Source organism: Pyrgilauda ruficollis, unplaced genomic scaffold (assembly GCF_017590135.1).
Source record: "Pyrgilauda ruficollis isolate IOZ18807 unplaced genomic scaffold, ASM1759013v1 scaffold28, whole genome shotgun sequence".
Taxonomy (NCBI): Eukaryota; Metazoa; Chordata; class Aves; order Passeriformes; family Passeridae; genus Pyrgilauda; species Pyrgilauda ruficollis.
In genome coordinates, this window is record NW_024524155.1 from 8,500,451 (window position 1) to 8,519,443 (window position 18,993).

Consider the following 18,993-nt stretch of genomic DNA (forward strand, 5'->3'; position numbering starts at 1 on the left):
ACTAGAATTATAGAGGGATCAAGTCATGGAACAGAAACTGAGGGTGGAAAGCAAGAAGAACTGTTTGTGTGCCAAGGGAAAAGTTCTTGTGGAGAACGTTTTGTCTGTGGTTTGTCACTTGTCATGCTGTTTTCCACACCACAGAGCTGCAGTCCAGCTCTCCCTAGCACAGCAATTTAAATTTGATGTTTGGTTGTGGATGCAGGCAGAAGTGCAGTGCAGACCCTGGAGAGCCCATGCTTGGAGCTGTTGTTAGTGGGGCTCGAGCTGGAGGGGCTCGAGTGAGGGCTGACACTTCACAGCGTGAGGCAGGGCCAGTGTTAGAGAGGAATCTGTGCTGGCAGAAGGTTGCCCGTGAAGGGAAGAGAGGTGCAGTTTGGCACTGTTGGAAGCATGGTCTTTTCACATTGCTCTTTTCTTGTCTTTGAAGTACAAGTGTATCATACTGACTATATTTTCCTTTATTTCTCAGAGCCTAATGTGTTTATTTCATAATTGGCATCTGATAGTTACAAAGAGAAAGAAAAAAATCCTGTGATTTTTCTGTCCTGTCAACAAAAATGTTTTTACTTAGTTGGTCAGTTATTAGTCCTTTAATAATCTTGATAAAATACCAGCAAAGATTTGTTATGAGTGTTACTCCAATTTGCTCAGTGATGTTCTGGACATTTTTTTATTCTTTAGTAATATCTTTTTAAAGCAAGATTGTCTTATCAACAGCTTTAACCAAAACAAAATTACTATTTTCAGGCTTTAGGATGGGAAATATTTGAGAGTAGACTGAAGCACCTCTGGCCTGAGAAATCCCATTACAGGGAATCAGACCAGAGGAGACTTTTGATAAGATCCACATGCAGACTTGAGCTATGGAGTGGTACACAGAGAAATAGAAAAATTTCAGGAATGCTGATTTGAAAAGGGGTTGATAATGAGTGACAGACAGCCAAATCAGATGCAGGGCATCTTTAACTCCTCCTGGGACACTCATGATGATCCTGTCAGGGGCTGTCACCTGGTGTGTGCTCCCAGCCTGGGCTTCCAAAGCCAGGCTACAGTGGGTGCTGAGTGCTGGGTGATGTGCCACCTGCACTACCACCAGGAGTCAAGTGAGCCTCAGAGAAATTTCACCTTGTGTTCCAAAGATTTGCTGCAGATGGATCTCTGGAAGGCAAGAGCCACCCCTGGGACAGAGCCATGCTTCAGAAAAGCATAAGACAGAAGAAAGCAGCTGTGATAACCACCCCAAAGCCTGGAAGCAATCCAAAGCACAAAGAGAGAGTGAACCTAGTAACCAGACCAAAATTCAGGCCTCCTCTAAACTCTCTTTTCCTGTCCATGTGTTTTGTTCTGCTTTTTGCTTCATTCTGATTCTGGAGGAAATACTGGCATGTGTTTCTTCCCCTTACAGCTCAGACATAGTCAAGCACAAGTGGGTGACATCTGGGGAGAATGTATTTTTTCTCAAAGCTGAGCTGTACCACGAGGATTTGCTACCAGTTCATCCATCTTGCACATGATGAAAGTCCTAACATGATACCTACAGGTTTATTTTTTTCAACTGTTCTTTTTTGTCTTCCAGGGTTTGGTATGACCACCCCAGCCACCGTTGGAGGCAAAATTTTTCTGATATTTTACGGCCTTATAGGATGTGCAGGGACCATTTTGTTCTTTAACCTGTTCCTGGAGCGCTTTATCACTGTCATAGCTTACGTCATGAAGTCCTGCCACGAAAGACAGCTGAGGAGGAAAGGGGTTCTCCCTCACAACGGCCGGCGGGGCTCGGGGACCTCTGAGGTGGACAGCCTGGCGGGCTGGAAGCCCTCTGTGTACTATGTAATGCTGATTTTATGTGTAGCATCCCTCATCATTTCCTGCTGTGCCTCTGCGATGTACACACCGATTGAAGGGTGGAGTTACTTTGACTCACTTTACTTCTGCTTTGTGGCCTTCAGCACCATTGGTTTTGGTGATCTGGTCAGTAGCCAGAACGTCAGGTATGAGAGCCAAGGCCTTTACCGCTTTGGCAACTTTGTCTTCATACTCATGGGGGTGTGCTGCATCTATTCCTTATTTAATGTGATCTCTATTGTCATCAAGCAGTCCATAAACTGGATATTAAAGAAGTTGGCCTGCAAGTGCTGCCACAGGTGCCAAAGAAGATTATTTCGTTCACGGAGGAATGTGGTGATGCCAGGAAACGTGCGCAGCCAGAGAAACATCTCCATCGAGACTGACGGTGTCAATGAGAGCGACACGGACGGACGCCGTCTGTCAGGGGAGATGATCTCCATGAAAGACTTCCTGGCCTCCAATAAAGTCTCACTGGCCATCATGCAGAAACAGCTGTCAGAAACTGCGAACGGGTATCCAAGGCAAATGAGCTCTAACTCGAAGCAAAATGGATTCTCTGGTGGGGTTGGAGCCCTAGCAATTATGAATAACAGACTGGCAGAGACAAGTGTGGATAGGTAAAATAATAGCAGTAATAACAGTGAAACAGTGTGAACCATTTCGACAGGTATTGAAACAGCATGAATCAAGTGAAATAGCTAGGGAGAGAGCACCATCTGAGGGTGGGATCATGTGAAGAGCATAGCTCCTGATGGAAGACATCTTGACTTTTTGGGGGCTGTCACTTAATGTTTTTGCATTGTACCAGTCCCAGCCTTCCTTCTTCCCCATCACTCTGCTCCTCAAGCAGGTCACTGCAGGAGGATTTTAATTTAGCCTTCAGATAAAATTTGTATGTCCTGTTCTTCTCCATTATGTGACATACAGATTTCAGGATAGGAAATCTGTGGGATGGGAAGAAACCAAGTGTGTCTACTGAACACATTCTTAATTCAGAGATTGTTTGGAGCTCTCTTTCTTACTCTCATCATGCCTGTTTCCTGGAAGTGACTTATCTGAGACCAAAAGATGAATCAGCCTTTGTGATTTTGCAGATCTAATTTAATGGAAAATAGTATGGAAGTTGGTAGGTATATTCTGGAGCTATTGTAATGTGAATGGGGAGAGAATTTTGCCTTTAGAATTTATTTAGTCTTTCCTACAATAGGATACTGTCAAAAATTATAGAATAAAAACTTATCCTACTTTTGTTTTCTTTTCTTCATTTGCAAAACATTATTCTTTTCCAAGGATACTTTTTCTTCTAGAATCGAATCACTGTGGCTTTCTGTTTCAAAAATGTCAAATTAAATTGAAAATTGACATACTGATGAGTGGTATGAATTATTCCACAATAGCAATCAAAGACTTTCCAAATTTCTGTTCACATTTGCCTCAATTGTGACTGAAGCATCAGCATTCTGTAATGCAACTAGTAACCAAGTTTACACAACAGGCTTTAGTATGCAATTAGATTGCCATGCCAGCATCCAGTGTGTTATTATAAATGACTGTGATCACAGAATCACTTTGGCAGTGTCCTTTTTCTCTTTCATGTAACTCTGTCATTCTTCATCTATTTCTCTGGCTTTCAGTGATAATAATGACAGGGTCTTGATTAGGGAAATAGAAAATATTTTAATTTCTTGTTTTTCTCAATGAAATGCTCTGAGTGCTCATTATGACTAGAAAGGAAATTTCAATGAGAAGAATAATAACAGTGAGAAGATCATGAAAATAGGAAAAGAAGTGTTCTTTAATGACGGTGAAGTCATCCTTTGTATTAGGTAGCTAGAGAAATAAGGAATTAAATTAACATAAAATCTAGGAAGATTTTAAGGAAGACTGGACTGAATTCCTGGTTCTCCTTTAAACTTGCAACACATCAAAGCTAAACAGTATACGAGAGTGTAAACAAGCAGAACTGGTCACAAAGGACCCCATCCCCTGGAAAAAGTATTATATGCATCAGGACAAAGTGTTTTCTCACAGCTGGAAAGCCTTTCAGAATACTGCAATATTAGGAAATTTAGAACATCATTATGTAGTTCTCTCATACAGAACAATGCAGATAGCCTCTTCAGTTTAATTTGTATTAGGAATTAATTATTTTTCTTCATTCTGGCCTAAAGTTCTTTCACTTAGGTTTCTAATATTGTAGAATAACATTTTAATACTCATTTTATCAATATTTTAATTTGAAAACAAAAGCTTGGAATCCTTTAATATAATAAGCTAACCCAAGATATTCAACAAATGCACTTAACTAGTGAAAAAATTGCAAGCTCTTTTGACATTATTATGGGAAAAAATCCTGATTTAAAGTCAAATCCTGCTGTTCTTAGTTACAAGGAAAGATTCAAACTGAAGTAATCAGTCCAAACTCTGATATCTGTCAACTAATCTGTGCAGCAATGGAATAGTCTTAACAGTATCCCTTCACATTTGCATCGATGTAAAATCTGAATCAGCTTCCAAACCAAACTTTTGTGAGAAATGCAGTTTTATTTGGTTTTTTGGAGTGTCATGTATTAGCAAAAATTGCCACTGAGCTATTTCAGATGATATTGTAATACCCAAGATCCATTACACTGTTATACTTTTTAAATTTTTTTTTTAAATCCCAAGGCCTTCTTTGTCTTAATCTCACTGAATAAAAATACCTGGCTATAAAAACAGAGAAGAACTGCTCTGTAGCCTTCTTTCCAAATTCATCCAGAAACACCTCTGTTCAATGCCTGTAAGCCTAAGATCTCATTGTTATCAATGTATTCCTCTGCCAACTAGCAGAAATAGTACAGGACTTAACCCTTTGCTTCAGCAACCATTAAGAAGGTCTTCGGATGGTTTCAAGACATGAGACAGTTGTGTTACTCTGTTCCATTCTTTCTGGTAACCAGCACTGGTTTCTCATCACCACAGAGGAATCTTTGTCAGCTATTTTCAATGGGTCTGAAAACATCTATGGTTATGAAAGCAAGGGACCAATAAATAGGCTTTATCCAAGAGACTCGGCAAGGCTGTGAGGGATCTTTGGTGTACGCTAGCTCTGTTTCCATTGTTCAGCCCTGACTTTCTGCTCACTCAAGCACTGCCTTCCTCATGACCCAAGCCTGCCAGCTGCAAATCTCTGCGCTGGCTTTGTGGTTGGATTTCATGTCCATGAAGATAACGAGGGAATAGCTGCACTAATCATCTCTACACAGACGTCAATTGCCAGAGATGAAGGACCAGCATATTCTGTCCCTGTGCCATCTTGTACCGTGGTGTCATCCTGTCCCTAAGAGACCTCTGACTTTGTCATTGAGCTCCCCTTACAGCAGCCACACTTAACATTGAATGAGGTTACTTTGCCAAGGACACTGTAGAATTCTTTGAGAATACCTGTGGATAAATAAGACTTTTGAGATCAGAGAGAGAAATTTCTGGCTACAGTCCCATGGTATACTACTGCAGTTGTTTTACTAAAGGTCTTGAAGAGAGAAATCCCCAAAAGCCCTGATCATAATGAGCTATAATATTATAGTTTAATATCAAGATATTAAATTTAATAAAGATATTAAAGATAATAAAACAAGTGGAGACACAGATGTACACATACCAAAAAAGGAGCAGAATTTAACATAGGAGTAACAAATGCCCATCCTGTGTGAAAAGTAAATTACAATAAAAATACAGATAGCATCACATTTATTGCATTACTTTTTAAAGTAGCAATGAAGAATTAAAGGAGATAGTCAGGGATCTATTTTCAAAGATGTGCAAATTTTGATGCCATATTGCTTAACCCTAAAATCTCAGCCAACAAGACAGAAACCTGTTTTCCTAAAGTACTGAGTTTGTTGCCTGCCATGAATTTTCATGGTGGATGTTGAGATAAGGGGTGAGGTTTTTAAGGCAAAAATGCTTGGGAGAAAACCTTGGATGCATTGAGATTCTGATTCTGCACTTTAAAAGGTCAGGAGTACCACTAAAATCAGTGGGTTAAATTGCAGGTTGCAGCCTGCCAGGCCAAAACTGAAAGTCCTTAATGGAGTGATCTGCTGAAATTTAACCTTATAGTTATGCCACAACTTAATAATATCATTATTGAACAGTATAATTATTTTACATTGAAAGGAAATATCTACTGCTAACCAAAATACAATCAAATAAAAGTAGAGGTAGCTCTTAGGGTTTTCTTCCTTGCTTAGGTTTTGTAAAATGTGTGCATCAGGCACTTTGCTGCTAGGTAGGTGTGAAAGCAGTTACATTCCTTTATCTCCATGAAGGACATGGGCTGCTTTTTGCAAGGACATGAATAGACTCTTCAAAGGCATTTAATTCCTGCTGGAAGTCAATTAACTTCCCACCACACACCAACTTTCAGTAGAAGTCAGGTACCTGATTCCCTTAGGCAATTTCAGAACCCCAGCCATGTATTAGGTTTTGAATCTAAGATGACCTGACAGTGTCCCTGAAAAGTTCAAACAGTTGGAGCAAAGTTTCAGTGCTGCAGCACTCTAATAGCTGAATTAATTTATCTAAAAGCATTTTATGGTGAAAGCTTTGCATCAACCAAATAACACAAACAATGTTTACCTTTTGTTTGATTTAGTCTTGGCCTCTGTCAGTTTTGATTATATTTGACACATTTACAAATTGAAGAACAAAGAGAAGGTTGGTCTAGGCATAAAAATAAAGCAGCTTCATTTCTCTAACTGAATTGATCAAGAGAAACAGGTTAGGTTGGAAAACAAGCCCCTTGATTAATATTATATTTGAATAAAGTTTATCTGGAGGGTATTAAGTTTTTTGGATGACTCCTCTCCAACAGCTGTGGAAGTGGAACTCTTTGTGTGACCCCCTGATGTCCCTACTCTGGGAACAGAAGCTGAGTGAGCCTTAGCTTAGAGAGGGGTCAGCATTTCCAAGCAATACAGTTGGAATCTTCTGTTGTTTTAATTTAGGCTACTAACACTGGGCTAACACAGCACTTTCTTAGATTCTTCAAGAAGTAGGAAAGTTATTTTATCTAATTTAATGTACAAGCTGTGGAGAATCACCAAGTGTTTTCTTTCCCCTGGGCAGAAAATACTGCCAAATATACAAGTACAATGTGTCTGTCTGAGAATGTTCACAGTACTTTTTTGCTTAATCCAGGAAATAAGAATATAATCCTTTCCCTACTCCTTGTTTTCCAAACATCTATTGGCATTGGCAACAATATCTACTCAATACTCTGCTTATTACTTAAAAGGTCACATTTCAGTAGGAAAATGAAAAACATTGCTCATCAAGGTGGACCAACATAGTTTTATTTTGTATTAGATTTAAGAGAAATTGTGAACACAAAGAAAGACCCTTCACATCCAAGTAGTCAGAAGCTTTTTGATATAGCCTGGGTTTATAGAGCTGTTTTATGTCAAACCACACAAAAACCACATCACTGCAGACTTTTATTTAAGTAAGTCTAAGAACAACCTTATAGAATAAATACACTGTGTTTTTTACAGTTTCACTCTAATATATGCCTTCAGTTTTCATTATTTGAAATTATTTGTGATAATAGAATAAATTTGCAAAGATTTTGAGAGACGCAATAGTGAGATATGTTTTAAATGAAACAGGCTGTCTAGCTTTCTATAAAGGGGAAATTTGATGAAAGGCAGATCAACTCTTTCCAAGCAAGGGAGCAATTTCTGGACTCAAATGGATTTCCTATTAGGTACAAGCAGAAGCTCCCAGAGGGGCAAGATGGCTTCATTTTCACAAATGTTATCTTTTGAAATGCTTTTCAAAGCTATTCCCCCTTTTAAAGCCATAGAACACTGTCAGTGTTTTCAGTTTGTCTTGTCTGAGAAAACTTAACCTTGCTTTTTTTCATATCTTTAGAAAAAAAAGATGCACATGATGAAAAATGAAAATGACCTTACATAACCTTTAGATGTAATGGTTGGAGCTGCAGAAATCCTCCTCTTTATCCTAACTCAAGTTTGCATCAGAGCAATTTCTCCAGCTCACCAAAGTGTTTTGGTCTTATTAGTCAGCTCCAATGAAGGAACTTTAAAGTTGTATTTGTTCATCTGTTAAATGAGGCAATGAGCTGGTGGTCTGAGCAGTGGGTGCTGTTCTAAGTTTGTTAGCATTCAAAAGGCTGGAATCACCATTGTTCTCATCTCTGCAATGGTCAGGGAGACACTGAGTAATGTTCAGAAGAGTCCTTAGTGCTACAGCAGCAGCAATTGCTGGCCATTAACCTCTGGGTGTCCTGCTGTCTGCACTTTGTGCCCAGGGCCAGGACTAGACAGAGAGAATGCTGTTCAGAACCCCCATTTCAGAGATGCACAGAATAATTTACTATGGAAGCTGCCTCTGGATGCCATCCTGTCACCCTTTTCCAAAGCAGGCCTAGCTAGCTCCGACCCATCTGCAATTCCTGGGTGATGCTTCTCCAGCACTCTGTTCACAGTGTACTGACTGAACAACACCCCTACCAGGAGAAAGTGACAGACCTTCCTCTGCACTATTACATTTGGGCAAATACTTAGCTCTAAGTTAACAAATTTCTTTGTAAATAGCATCCAGACCGCTGCTTTTCTCAGCCTCATACATAACAGATGGGTATTTTGATCCCTAGGCATCATTACTGTTGGCAGTCTTATTTGAGATGGCAGGGACTGAAAAGGTCAGACTGTCTGCCCTAGGCTCCTAGGCAGGGCTATTACTCTTTTGGCAAGCAACCCATGGCACTTTGGCTCTATGCAATGGATTTGGCTGGATTCTCACTCAAGAATGGATTCTGCTCTGCTGAAATCAAGGGAGACTTTGCTTCCAGATTCTTTATTTGGCATTTTGCATAAGAATTAATTTCACTTTACAAAATAATCCAAAGAAATGTGACTAGCTTTTTGCTTTGCTTTTACCAACAATTGTGCAAATGCTAATTCTACTCATGCAGTGCTGTGTTCTGCAATAAGTTATTGCCCAGGAACCATTTTTTGGTCTACAAAATAATCATCTACTTCTAAAGAAGACCAATTTAAAATTGAAAGTACACAGATTATAATCTCTAAGAATTGTTTGGTAGTCATTCATTTCATCAGCTGAAAAAAACTCTAACAATTAACACATTTTCCATGAAAATTCCTGCAGTTTTTCAAGGGTAAAGAAAGGAAACATTGCTCTGTGCTGACTGCTTGTGTCAGCTTGTTCTTTCCCTCAGCTTTCTGCTCTCAGTCCACACCTTCTCCCTCTTTTTTTTTCCCTTTCCATTTATCTTTTTCTTAGTTCATCAAATTCTTCTGTTAGCCAAATATACCATGGTATATATACCACACAAAGTAAGTCAGGAGGAAAAGCATGCAAGGCACAGAGAGTTCTGAATGCCCCATCAGCTGAGAAGGTGTCAAACAGAGCTTACACCTCCTCAGATTGCAGCATAGATGCAAAGGGTAAACAACAAGTGTTGTGATATTTTAGCATCTCTAAAAAAAAGTTCCCTTTAATCTGCCAGGATTTTAACTTCTTTGTTCACGGTTCTATCCTTGCCTTTCGCTCTTTTACCTTCTTTGAATGCCTAAGGCTTTAAGGCCCTGTGCATGAACAACCGAAGCTACAGAAATGTTTCACCCTATTTGCAGAAGATTTGGTCCTTGTTTGGCACTATATAATAGGTCTGTGCAATAGCAGGAATTAGAATCCACAAAGCACAGCCCATGACGATAAGAAAACGGAGAATTTTGTCATGCTTCTAATGAATTTCCAGTGTTAGAGATTTCACAGTTGTCCCAGGCAACCTATTGCAAACCTATTGCAGAGCATCTTAATTTTAAACATTTTCCCGGGCACTAAATTTATCTCTCCCTTGCTACAGCTGAGGCACATTGTTTGCATTTGAGCCCTGCTGAATACAAGGAACAGAATATTCCCTTCCTTTTGAAAGGAAGGTATTTTTTACAATATCTCATCTCAGCCTCTGCTGTCTCAGGCCAGAAATATCCCCTTCTTTATGTGACATTTTCTGTTATTGCTCTATCATGCTCCAGATTGTGCTTCATCTCTTGGTCACTTTTCCTTTCAAGTACAGTGCTCAAAATGAGATACAGAGACAGAGGAAATATATTGTTAATAGAGCATGGAGCAGCACGATTATTTTCCTCATCTTACCTACCTATCCTGTTCCTGTGTCTGGACTGGTGCTTGCAATTTTAAAATGCTGTTGATTCATCTTCAGTTTTTCACATAATATCAATGCCAAATTCTTTTTTTCAAAGCTGTTACCTAAGCTATAGTGCCTCCAGTTATGCAGGTGATTATTGCGATGTACCATCTTCCATGGATTGTTATTGAGTTGCTTCTGGTTTTTCCAGATCCCTTTCCTATGTGCATATTGGTTTGAATACTAGTCTTTCAGCACCTTTGCCAGCCAGACTGCCTGGAATCATCTTCAGACCTAAAATTGTGTCCTGTATTCCATCATCCAAGTTAGTAATAAAAACAGTGACCCACAATTTTTGCAAATCCCAGTCGATACTTTCTTCCTGTTTGAAACAAAATTATTGGTCTCTACCTGCTGTTGTCTGAACATTGTTTCCCAATCAATTTTACACTCATTTTGTGTTAGTTTCATCAAGTGTAAATGACAGTAAGCTGCAATTGCAATATTTTTATTCCAGGCTGTCAGATATGAGCTTAAAAAGATTTAGGTTTCAGATCCCAAGGGTATTTGCACAACTGATTAGTTGATGGAAAAGTGGTTAAATTTTAAAATTACACAGAAGTAAATCTTGATTTGCCAAGTCTCCAACATAAAACTCCCTTCTGACCTTTTACAGTTGCATATTGTAAAATAGTTGTGTTCCCAGAGTTACAGAAATAGATGAAACTAATAGAAAGATCACCTGGAAGAATTCAGGCTGAAAAATACGAAAGTACTTTGGCAATAGATGGATAGATGGAAGGACTTGGCTTGGCTTGTACACATTGTCTTGGTTTGAGACACAGGTGTCTGCCAAGGAAGGTGGGAACCTCCCTTGGAATGGAATGGAAAAAATATGACCCCCTTCCCTCAGAATTATAACTTTGAAATGAAGAGGCTCTCAGGCAAAGATATGGGGAAAGGAATAAGAGTTCTTTACTAGTATGTATATGTACATAGCAAGGCAAACGCACGGCAGCTATGGCAGCGACGACAAACCAAATCCGGGCACCAGTAAAAACCCGCGGCCGCGGCGCGTCTCCTGCCGCGCAGTGCCGGTCACGGCCAGCGGGGGCGCTGCTGGCCCCCGGCCGGGCAGCGGGTGCGCTGATTCCCCCCGCCTGCAGGGGGCGCTGTGGTGCGGGCTCGGCCTCCCTCACACGGCAATGGCGGGCGGGCTGCGTGGGAAATGGGCTGCGGCAGGAACCGCGGGGCGGCGGCAGGGGCGGCGGCAGGGACTAGCAGACCCCAGAGTAGCAAGGGAAATGTATCAGAAACTCCACAGCTGTAGCCGGAGCCACGGAGTGTCCCGCCAGGCAGGGGGTGTGGGTTTGAGTGTAGCAAAAAAGCCCAAGACAGCAGCAGAAAGCAGCCAGGCTCCTCCACAGCAGCTGCCGCGTGCAACCAGGGAGACGCCTCCTCTGGGAAGGGGGAATGGGTTGGCGTCCTGGGTTTTTCCGTGAGACACCTGGATAGATGATGAGGGTCCCTTCCAGTCAGAATGGGTGTTAGGACGGTCCCAGTTCAACAGCTGCTCTAATGAGCAAAGGCTCACCCATGGTAGCAGAAGCAAGGGGATGACAAAAGCTCCTTCATGGAAGCAAATCCTCCGGCAGCACCCACAGACTGGCTGTACCTCCTCCGATGTCAAAAGTGAGAGAGGGAAAGGAGCCGAGCCCAGCCTGTCACCACCCGGCCAAAATCTCCTGGTATCTTTGCCTTTCTAAAGAGAAAACCCCCAGGTAAGAAAGTAACTATAAACCCCTTCCCCCTCCTCTTCCTCCCAGCCACATCTTTTATTCTCTTAAGTATTGGTAGTTATTGTTTCTTAACAACAGATGGGACAAAATTCCATGAGAGGAAGAAACAAAAGTAAAAATCTTAATCCCTAACACATGTGTAAAACATAGCATGTATTTCCATTCTACTGACTAAAATTAATTTTTAAAAGTCAAACATCAGCATGGAATATTTTTCCATAAATATTATTTTTATATAAGTTTATACATAAAATCCTATTTGAAGTGGAATGATGCTTGACATATTTAACCTTACTGGCTACAAGTACTGAAGCACAAAACAAAATTCTTCCCTTGATGTGTCAAGCTGTTGATTATCTTTTTTCAAAGACTGATCTCATTAAGGGCAGCAGGAACGTGTGACCAGTAGATGATAGAAACTTCCTTGCCTCAATTCCCAAACAAACCTTGTGGATTTATAATGTATGTGCTGAATGTGAGGGAGTTCACTATTCATTAGTTTAAGGCATCTTGGCTTATCGTTCAAGCAAATGCTCTTCTGACAGGAAAAAGAAGGTGTTAAATGTACGTAGTGCCCCTATCAGGTACCCATCATGAGCAAACCCTTCTTGCAGGAAAGCTGGCCTGAGCTAAAGCTTGCTGGAGGGAAGTTATGCTGCTCCCTCTCTGAACCCTGGAGAGTTCCACATTAAATATACAAAATCAGCTCTGTATGAAATAGCTCAGTACAGTAAAGTCATCACTCTTTTGATTTTGATCAGCTTTGAATGGGCTCTTGAGGGGAGTTGTAGCACAACTGTTTGGCAACAGCAATAACTGCAGGAAGCAATTTCCAGCACAGAGATAAATGGGGCCTCTGGAGGCAAATATAGGTTAATAATAATAACAAACAACAGAGACCATGTAGAACAGGACCACAGAAAGGAAAGTGATGAGATTTGACTAAATATACTCCTCATCTTCTTACTACCATTAGGAAGTGACACTGGACATCAAAATCTGGATGCACATTGGGACTTTTAGAAGGGAATCACTGGTCTCCTTTCTGATGACATGCTAAAGTGGAAATTTTTAGGCCTGGTTTTTAAGAAATGTGTAAGCAAATGCATGGTAATCCTATTGTTGTGGTAAACTGAAGCAGGAGAATCAAAGTGTTTGAGTTATTATTACAGGAACAGAGTATACTTTTGAAGGGAAGAAAAGGACTTGAAGGTCTTAAACAGACTAGGATCCTCTCAAATAAAATTTCCAAAATGTCTAGATAATTTAGGTGTTTGAACTTGAAAATAGAGTTATTTTCAGCCAAGTTCCATTGGTCACCTTAAAACAGCAGCTATGTTTCCGACACCAGCCCACTCTGACAGTCCCCTTACACCACAGCTGCTCAGAAAGGGGGGAATGTGTCCATGCCACCCCAAATGCCTCCTTCAAAAAGAACGCAGCCACCACATGCTTCCCTCTCTACACAGAGACCAGGGGCCCTTTCACTCCTGGAGGGTTTCAAGGCATGCCCAGGCCATTCCATGAGGGCTGCAAGGGTTTTCCCCACTCTTGCAACTTGTTTTCATGGTTATCCAGCCCTGATTTTCCCAAGGAGCAGGCTTTCCAGCCTGGCAGCCCTTTGTCCCATGGGCCTCCTTGGCACCACACCCCGAAGTACACATGCCGCCACCCACAATGGTAGCAGAAAAGGCTTTGCCTTGGGCCACCTGCCTAGTCTCTGACAGATTTCACTGTCCCAGCAGCAATTTGGGTGCTGAGACCCCTGCACATTCCTGGGGCAGGTTCTCTATTCCCTTTCCTCCCATTCACAGTGACAGCCTAATTAAATAACTCACTGGATACCCAATATCCAGCATTCAGCAGTATCATCACCAAATTTGTCTCCTGCAAACAGAGAAGTTCTGAGAGTATTAATAGCATGCAATCCATTTATTTTCTTGCCCAGAGATAGTTTTTGGAAAATTAAGATACTGATAGTTTTCTTTTCAATGAAAGGCGGTGATGTTATCATGTGTGTGGATTAAGTCTTTTTCCAGGTAATGCTGAACAAAACTACCACCTGCTTAACACTACAATCCAGCAGACTTTGGGAAACACATTGGGGTTTCTTCCAAAGACCTTTTTGGAGTGTTTAAGGAACTCATCTGAGCACTCCCATGGTCTCAGCAAATGGCTGAGTGAGACACTCGTCCCTTCTGATGTGAGGCATTGCACCCACGCATAGGCTCCGTGTGTGCTGTCTGCCCGAAGGCAGATGCTTCTGTTCACTGAAACTCCATTGCTATAATTAAGACTATTTTTATGTCTCCAGTTCTGTTTTTTCCAAAGCTATCCTTGTGTCTGAGTTTGTGCTCCTGACAAACATTGTCAGTGGTGAGTGAAGGGAGAATGCATGTTCCACATGGGTAGGAAATAATAATGTTGTTCTTGGAGCATAACCTGGGGGTTATGTTTTACAGATACTTTGTAACTGGATTTAGTCTCCTCTTGCTTTGCTTAGCATAAAATAAATCCCACAGGAAAATGCTGGTATTGGCTTTGTATAAACAGATAACAAGTATTCAGACTGAAATTCCTGTTGGAAACAAATTATCAGACCTAGTTTTTGTTCTTCTAAAGGGCAGTCTACTACACCCCAGGTGAGTGTCTCAGTCACAGGGTCATGATCTGCTTCCTTTAAGTTATATCTTACAAAAACTATAGTATAGAACATTTCTCCAATTAGTAAGTGGCAAAAAAAAAATATTTGATAGGAAAATTAAGCAAACTGGTGGGAGAAAGGTCTGTTAGGAATGCTTCCATGTACTTTTTGAGGGTTTTTTTTTAATCAAAAGAGAGTTTGTTCTAGGGCCTAAAATTCTATGCGATATGTTTCAATAAATAGCTGGAGTGGTGAAAGACTCTGCTGTGTTAGGTGAAAATAAAACCCCACCATTTTAATCCTGACTGTAGCATGCTCTCTGTGGCATGATGGGCTGATAGTACAGCAGGCCTGGTAGGTACTTAGCAGGCTGAAACAGGACAAACACGTGTAATCTTGCTGTTCTTTGCTCGCTGACTGTCAGTACCCTTGAACTTAATATTATTTTCATTTTACTCTCCCTGTTCCTCATTTCCAGTGCAATCAATACCAACCACCAGGTTCTCTGCTAGAAATGTGCTGTTGTGCTTTACCCTGAGCATCAGGCTGGTTTGATGTTAAAAGCTTTGAGTACATGACACTTGCTTGTCACTGCCTGATATTGCCCATCCTTTATATCAGTGCCGAGGAGACCAGAGGAGCTTCTGGGAAGCTACAGGTTTTGAAGATTCATGCTCTGCCCTTTTACTCCTTTTGATATGTTCAGACCCCAAGTCTGGTATCCAGCCTTCCAGATGCTGGGTCTTCATCCATTCCAGTCAACTAAATGGTCAGAATTGAAAGCCTGTCCAAACTATTAGACCTGCAGACAAGGCCAGTGCACTGCCATGAGAATGGAAGAGAATAGAAGAGGCTGTGCTATGGATTTTGTACTCTTCATTTGTTTGCATTCTAACCTTTAGGCAGCAACCTGCTTTGCTGGGTTTTTTTACAGTTTGTGAGTTCCAAGAATCTCAGTCTTCAGATGCAATAATCATAAGTTCTGCCATTTTTTTAATTCAAAGTGTTACTTCTGACATTTATTGGGTGACTGATTTCTCTTAGTGCTCATTAGTAAAGTCCTAATGAAGTAGTGAGGCAAATTTTGAATGTTTTTTGTTCAGTTTGTATGTTTTCTAGTTGGTATGGTTACTCTGATCATGCCTGAAAGCCTTATTCCTACTCCAAGGGGTAGTCAGATGGAATAAACTAACTTTTGATAAGATACTTTTTATACCAACACCGAGAGCACCAAAGGGGAGAACTGTGCTTCATGCCAAGTTTCACACGCTCCCTGCTAAAGTCCTCCTCTTTTTTACTTCTTATACTCCCCCAATTTACTGATTACTTCCTGTTACTTCTGATTGTCTCAGAGGTTTTCACAGCATGTCCATGACACTGATAATTTAAAACTACTTGTTGCTGATGAAAATAGATACAAGTAGTCTCATTTACCTCTCTTGACCATTATTTTTGATTTGAAGGTCAGAAGCTGTGCTCAGAGGAAGTCTACATGTGTAGATTGATAGAAATCGAAGGACATTTATGGAAATTTGCCACTCAATACCCTGGCAGTTCCTCTGCCTTTATGATGCTCCCTCTTCCTCCTGCATACAACAGATGTGGCACCATTATGAATTAGTTATCTAATATCCAGGAGCAGAATATGTTTCCATATATTCCTGTACTTCAGTCTTCTGCTTCCAAATTAAAATATTTGATTGAAAAGGAGATGATTGAAGGTTCCATTTCTCCCTGATTATTACACCAGGGTTCTTGTAGCCTGTTTAAATGGAATTTGTGATGGGACATATGACCTCAAAAACAATAAGGAAACATGTTTCTCCTTTCCATTCTTTATTTGCTGAAAATACAAAATACTTCATTCTGTCTCATCTGGGAACAGCTACAAGAAAAAGTTGTTTTGAGTTATGGGATTTTACCTCAAGTATTTTGCTTTAGACAAAAGTTTAGCACTTTTCTTTGGAGTTGCCAGTTAATGTCTATGTCATTTTGGAGTGCACATCATTGCAAGTCTATATGCACACAGTCCAAAAATATGGATGTTTTTGTTTGCCCTCCAGAAGAAAGTAACTGTAAAAGGAACAACACTGAGGAGATTTGGAGCATGTGTGGGTAGGAAGGTTCAAGAATGACTGCAGTAGGGAAAACACCAGAATAAAAATCTGACAGTCTGGGTTTTATTGTGAGCCAAGAACCAAAACAGAAAGTGCCTGGGGATTCTGCCTATGCAATTGCCCTGTGTACAGGCAGTCTGATAATGTGTTTATGGGTTGTGTTTTCATTGCTATTGTTGTCCAGACAGCTAATTAACAACTAGCAGTGGATTTACTTGCAAGTGCTAGTCCTACTACAGTAAAAACAATTTCTATATGTTAAAGTTCCTTGAATTTGTGCAACTGGATTTTCTAAGACTCCTGGAGAAAATAGTCCCGTTTAGCTTATTTGAATTAACCACCTTTATTTTGCAAATGTTTCCCTTATCTATGTGCTTTTCCTGGGATGGTAGCCAAATCTTAAGAGAATAATACTAAATAGATCAAACAGCAGCACTATGTAAGGTTTCTCATATTCTCGGAAATCAGGCTGAACTGAAATCTCCAGTATGAGCTCACAGACTAGACTGTGCAAGAAAAATAATTGAGACATATCTCAGAGACATATTCATCTAAACTACATTTGAAAATTTCATGATTATATGTCTTGCATGTATGTGTGTACTTTATATCAGCTCTAAACAAATTTTAATATGTTAACTGTGCATAATCTTTTTTTTTTTTCACCCATCCACTGATTTTACTGCTATGTACCTCTCTTCCCTACTTTGAGAATTCTTTGCCTCTTAATGATTTGGTAACAGACAAGTTTGATGGTAAAAGTACTTAAAATTACTTTATCTTTTCAAGTCCTGAAGATATAAGTAACAGAAGTATCTGTAGTAGGAAAAGTGATGGCAGTGCCACTTACCTGTAAGCTGTTTAACAAATCCATGTCCACCCATTTTGTGCTCATCACCATGCATGTCACAGTCATCTGGGACTTACCTTTCGCTCAAGCAATAGGAGTTAACTTTGCTCCTGCTCTAGCAATATAGCGCAAAGTCGAGCAATTCCACTTGCAGCAAAAATATAAGAGCAACTTCAAATGCAGCTTCCAATATGAAAAGGATATTAAAAGAATGACATCTGGCCATTAAGTGTATAATCAGACACTTTCTGTACACAATTATCCCTAAAGCAGCACTACTTTAACTACACTTTTTTTTTTAATGGCTTTGATCTATAATGGATCTGAGAATATGTCACAAAGCTGCAAGGTTATTTGTAGATATTCTGCTTCTTGCAAGAGTGTTTAGACTAGCACCTGCTTTAAAAAGCACCACAGTGCAGGTGGTTCTCTGGTATTTTTAATAAAGACATTTATCTTTTGTTGCCACTAGGTGTTATCTTGATGAATGAATCTCAGAATTCTGAGAATATTGGCTCTTTACCACTTTACCTCACTTCTCTCAGAGAGTGAGGAACTGAGTTTAACCATGGGCAGTAATGAGTTACATCCACACTTGGATAAAGTGTATTAAGTGGTTTGCATTTGTGTATAATGGTGTTTCTCTGGAGTGACCTGTGGTCCCATTTGGTAGGGAATCATTCAAGCCAACAAAATGATCAATCTGAGGGAACTTAAATCAAACTTCACTTTTAGCAGACACACTAGATATGGGCTATGAGTAGGAATGCTAGACAAGGCTGTGGTTGTAGGGTTATGGAGAGTAAACAGGAAAATGCTTTTAAGACATTAAAATTAAAGGTCATGTCAGAAAGGATCAGAAGTTGATACAGCAAATGGCTCTGTGCTAGTCATTGTACTAGTGCAAATGTTGTGGCAAAGACAGGGACTGGTTAACATCCCTATGTCTTGTCAGGCCAGCTCTTCAGAACATGAAACAAGGAAAATTCAAAGCTATATTTGAAGCCAATGAGCTATAGAAATTATTTTTCTCCCCAGCATCCTGGACTATCTTTGCTTATCAAAGTAAGACCCTGCAATTTCTGTTCACCAATTATAGCAGCTACATCTTTTCCTGAAAAAACTCCACATTCTCATCAGTCTCAAGTGGCTCAACTGAATATTTTCATAGGGAAAATTATCTCAGTCTAGAGAAAAAGACACAAGCCTTCAGAGAGCAGCTTGGCTCTGATAAATACAAAGTGGAACTCATAAGAGGAGGGTGGTAATTTCAGCGCTTACTAAATCACTCATTTGAGGTCTTCGCTCCTCAGATGAACACTTCAGAAGGAAACTGCTTCTTGTCCCTCATGGATGTTCCATTAAATAACTGGATCTTCAAATATATGTTCATACAGAGGCAACTGAGCTATGGTGGTGAGTGCTAGACTGTCTGTGGTAACCCAGGCAATGTGAAACTACCAGTTTGAAGGTCTCATTTATTGAGCAATAGTTTTTTTCTGTGATGTCAGTTGTAAATGCTTTTTTCTGCTAACTGTGGTGAAACAGTGGCA

At 40.3% G+C, this 18,993-nt stretch overlaps 1 protein-coding gene across 1 annotated transcript in view; it reads left to right on the plus strand.

Annotated features, from left to right (window-relative positions):
* Positions 1-3,196, plus strand: part of KCNK13 (potassium two pore domain channel subfamily K member 13) — a 48,644-nt gene extending 45,448 nt beyond the window's left edge. The window contains exon 2 of the mRNA XM_041471994.1: positions 1,580-3,196. Within this exon, the coding sequence (XP_041327928.1) occupies positions 1,580-2,472 (893 nt within the window). The 3' untranslated portion in view covers positions 2,473-3,196. The remainder of the gene's footprint in view (positions 1-1,579) is intronic.
* Positions 3,197-18,993: the final 15,797 nt, after the last annotated feature.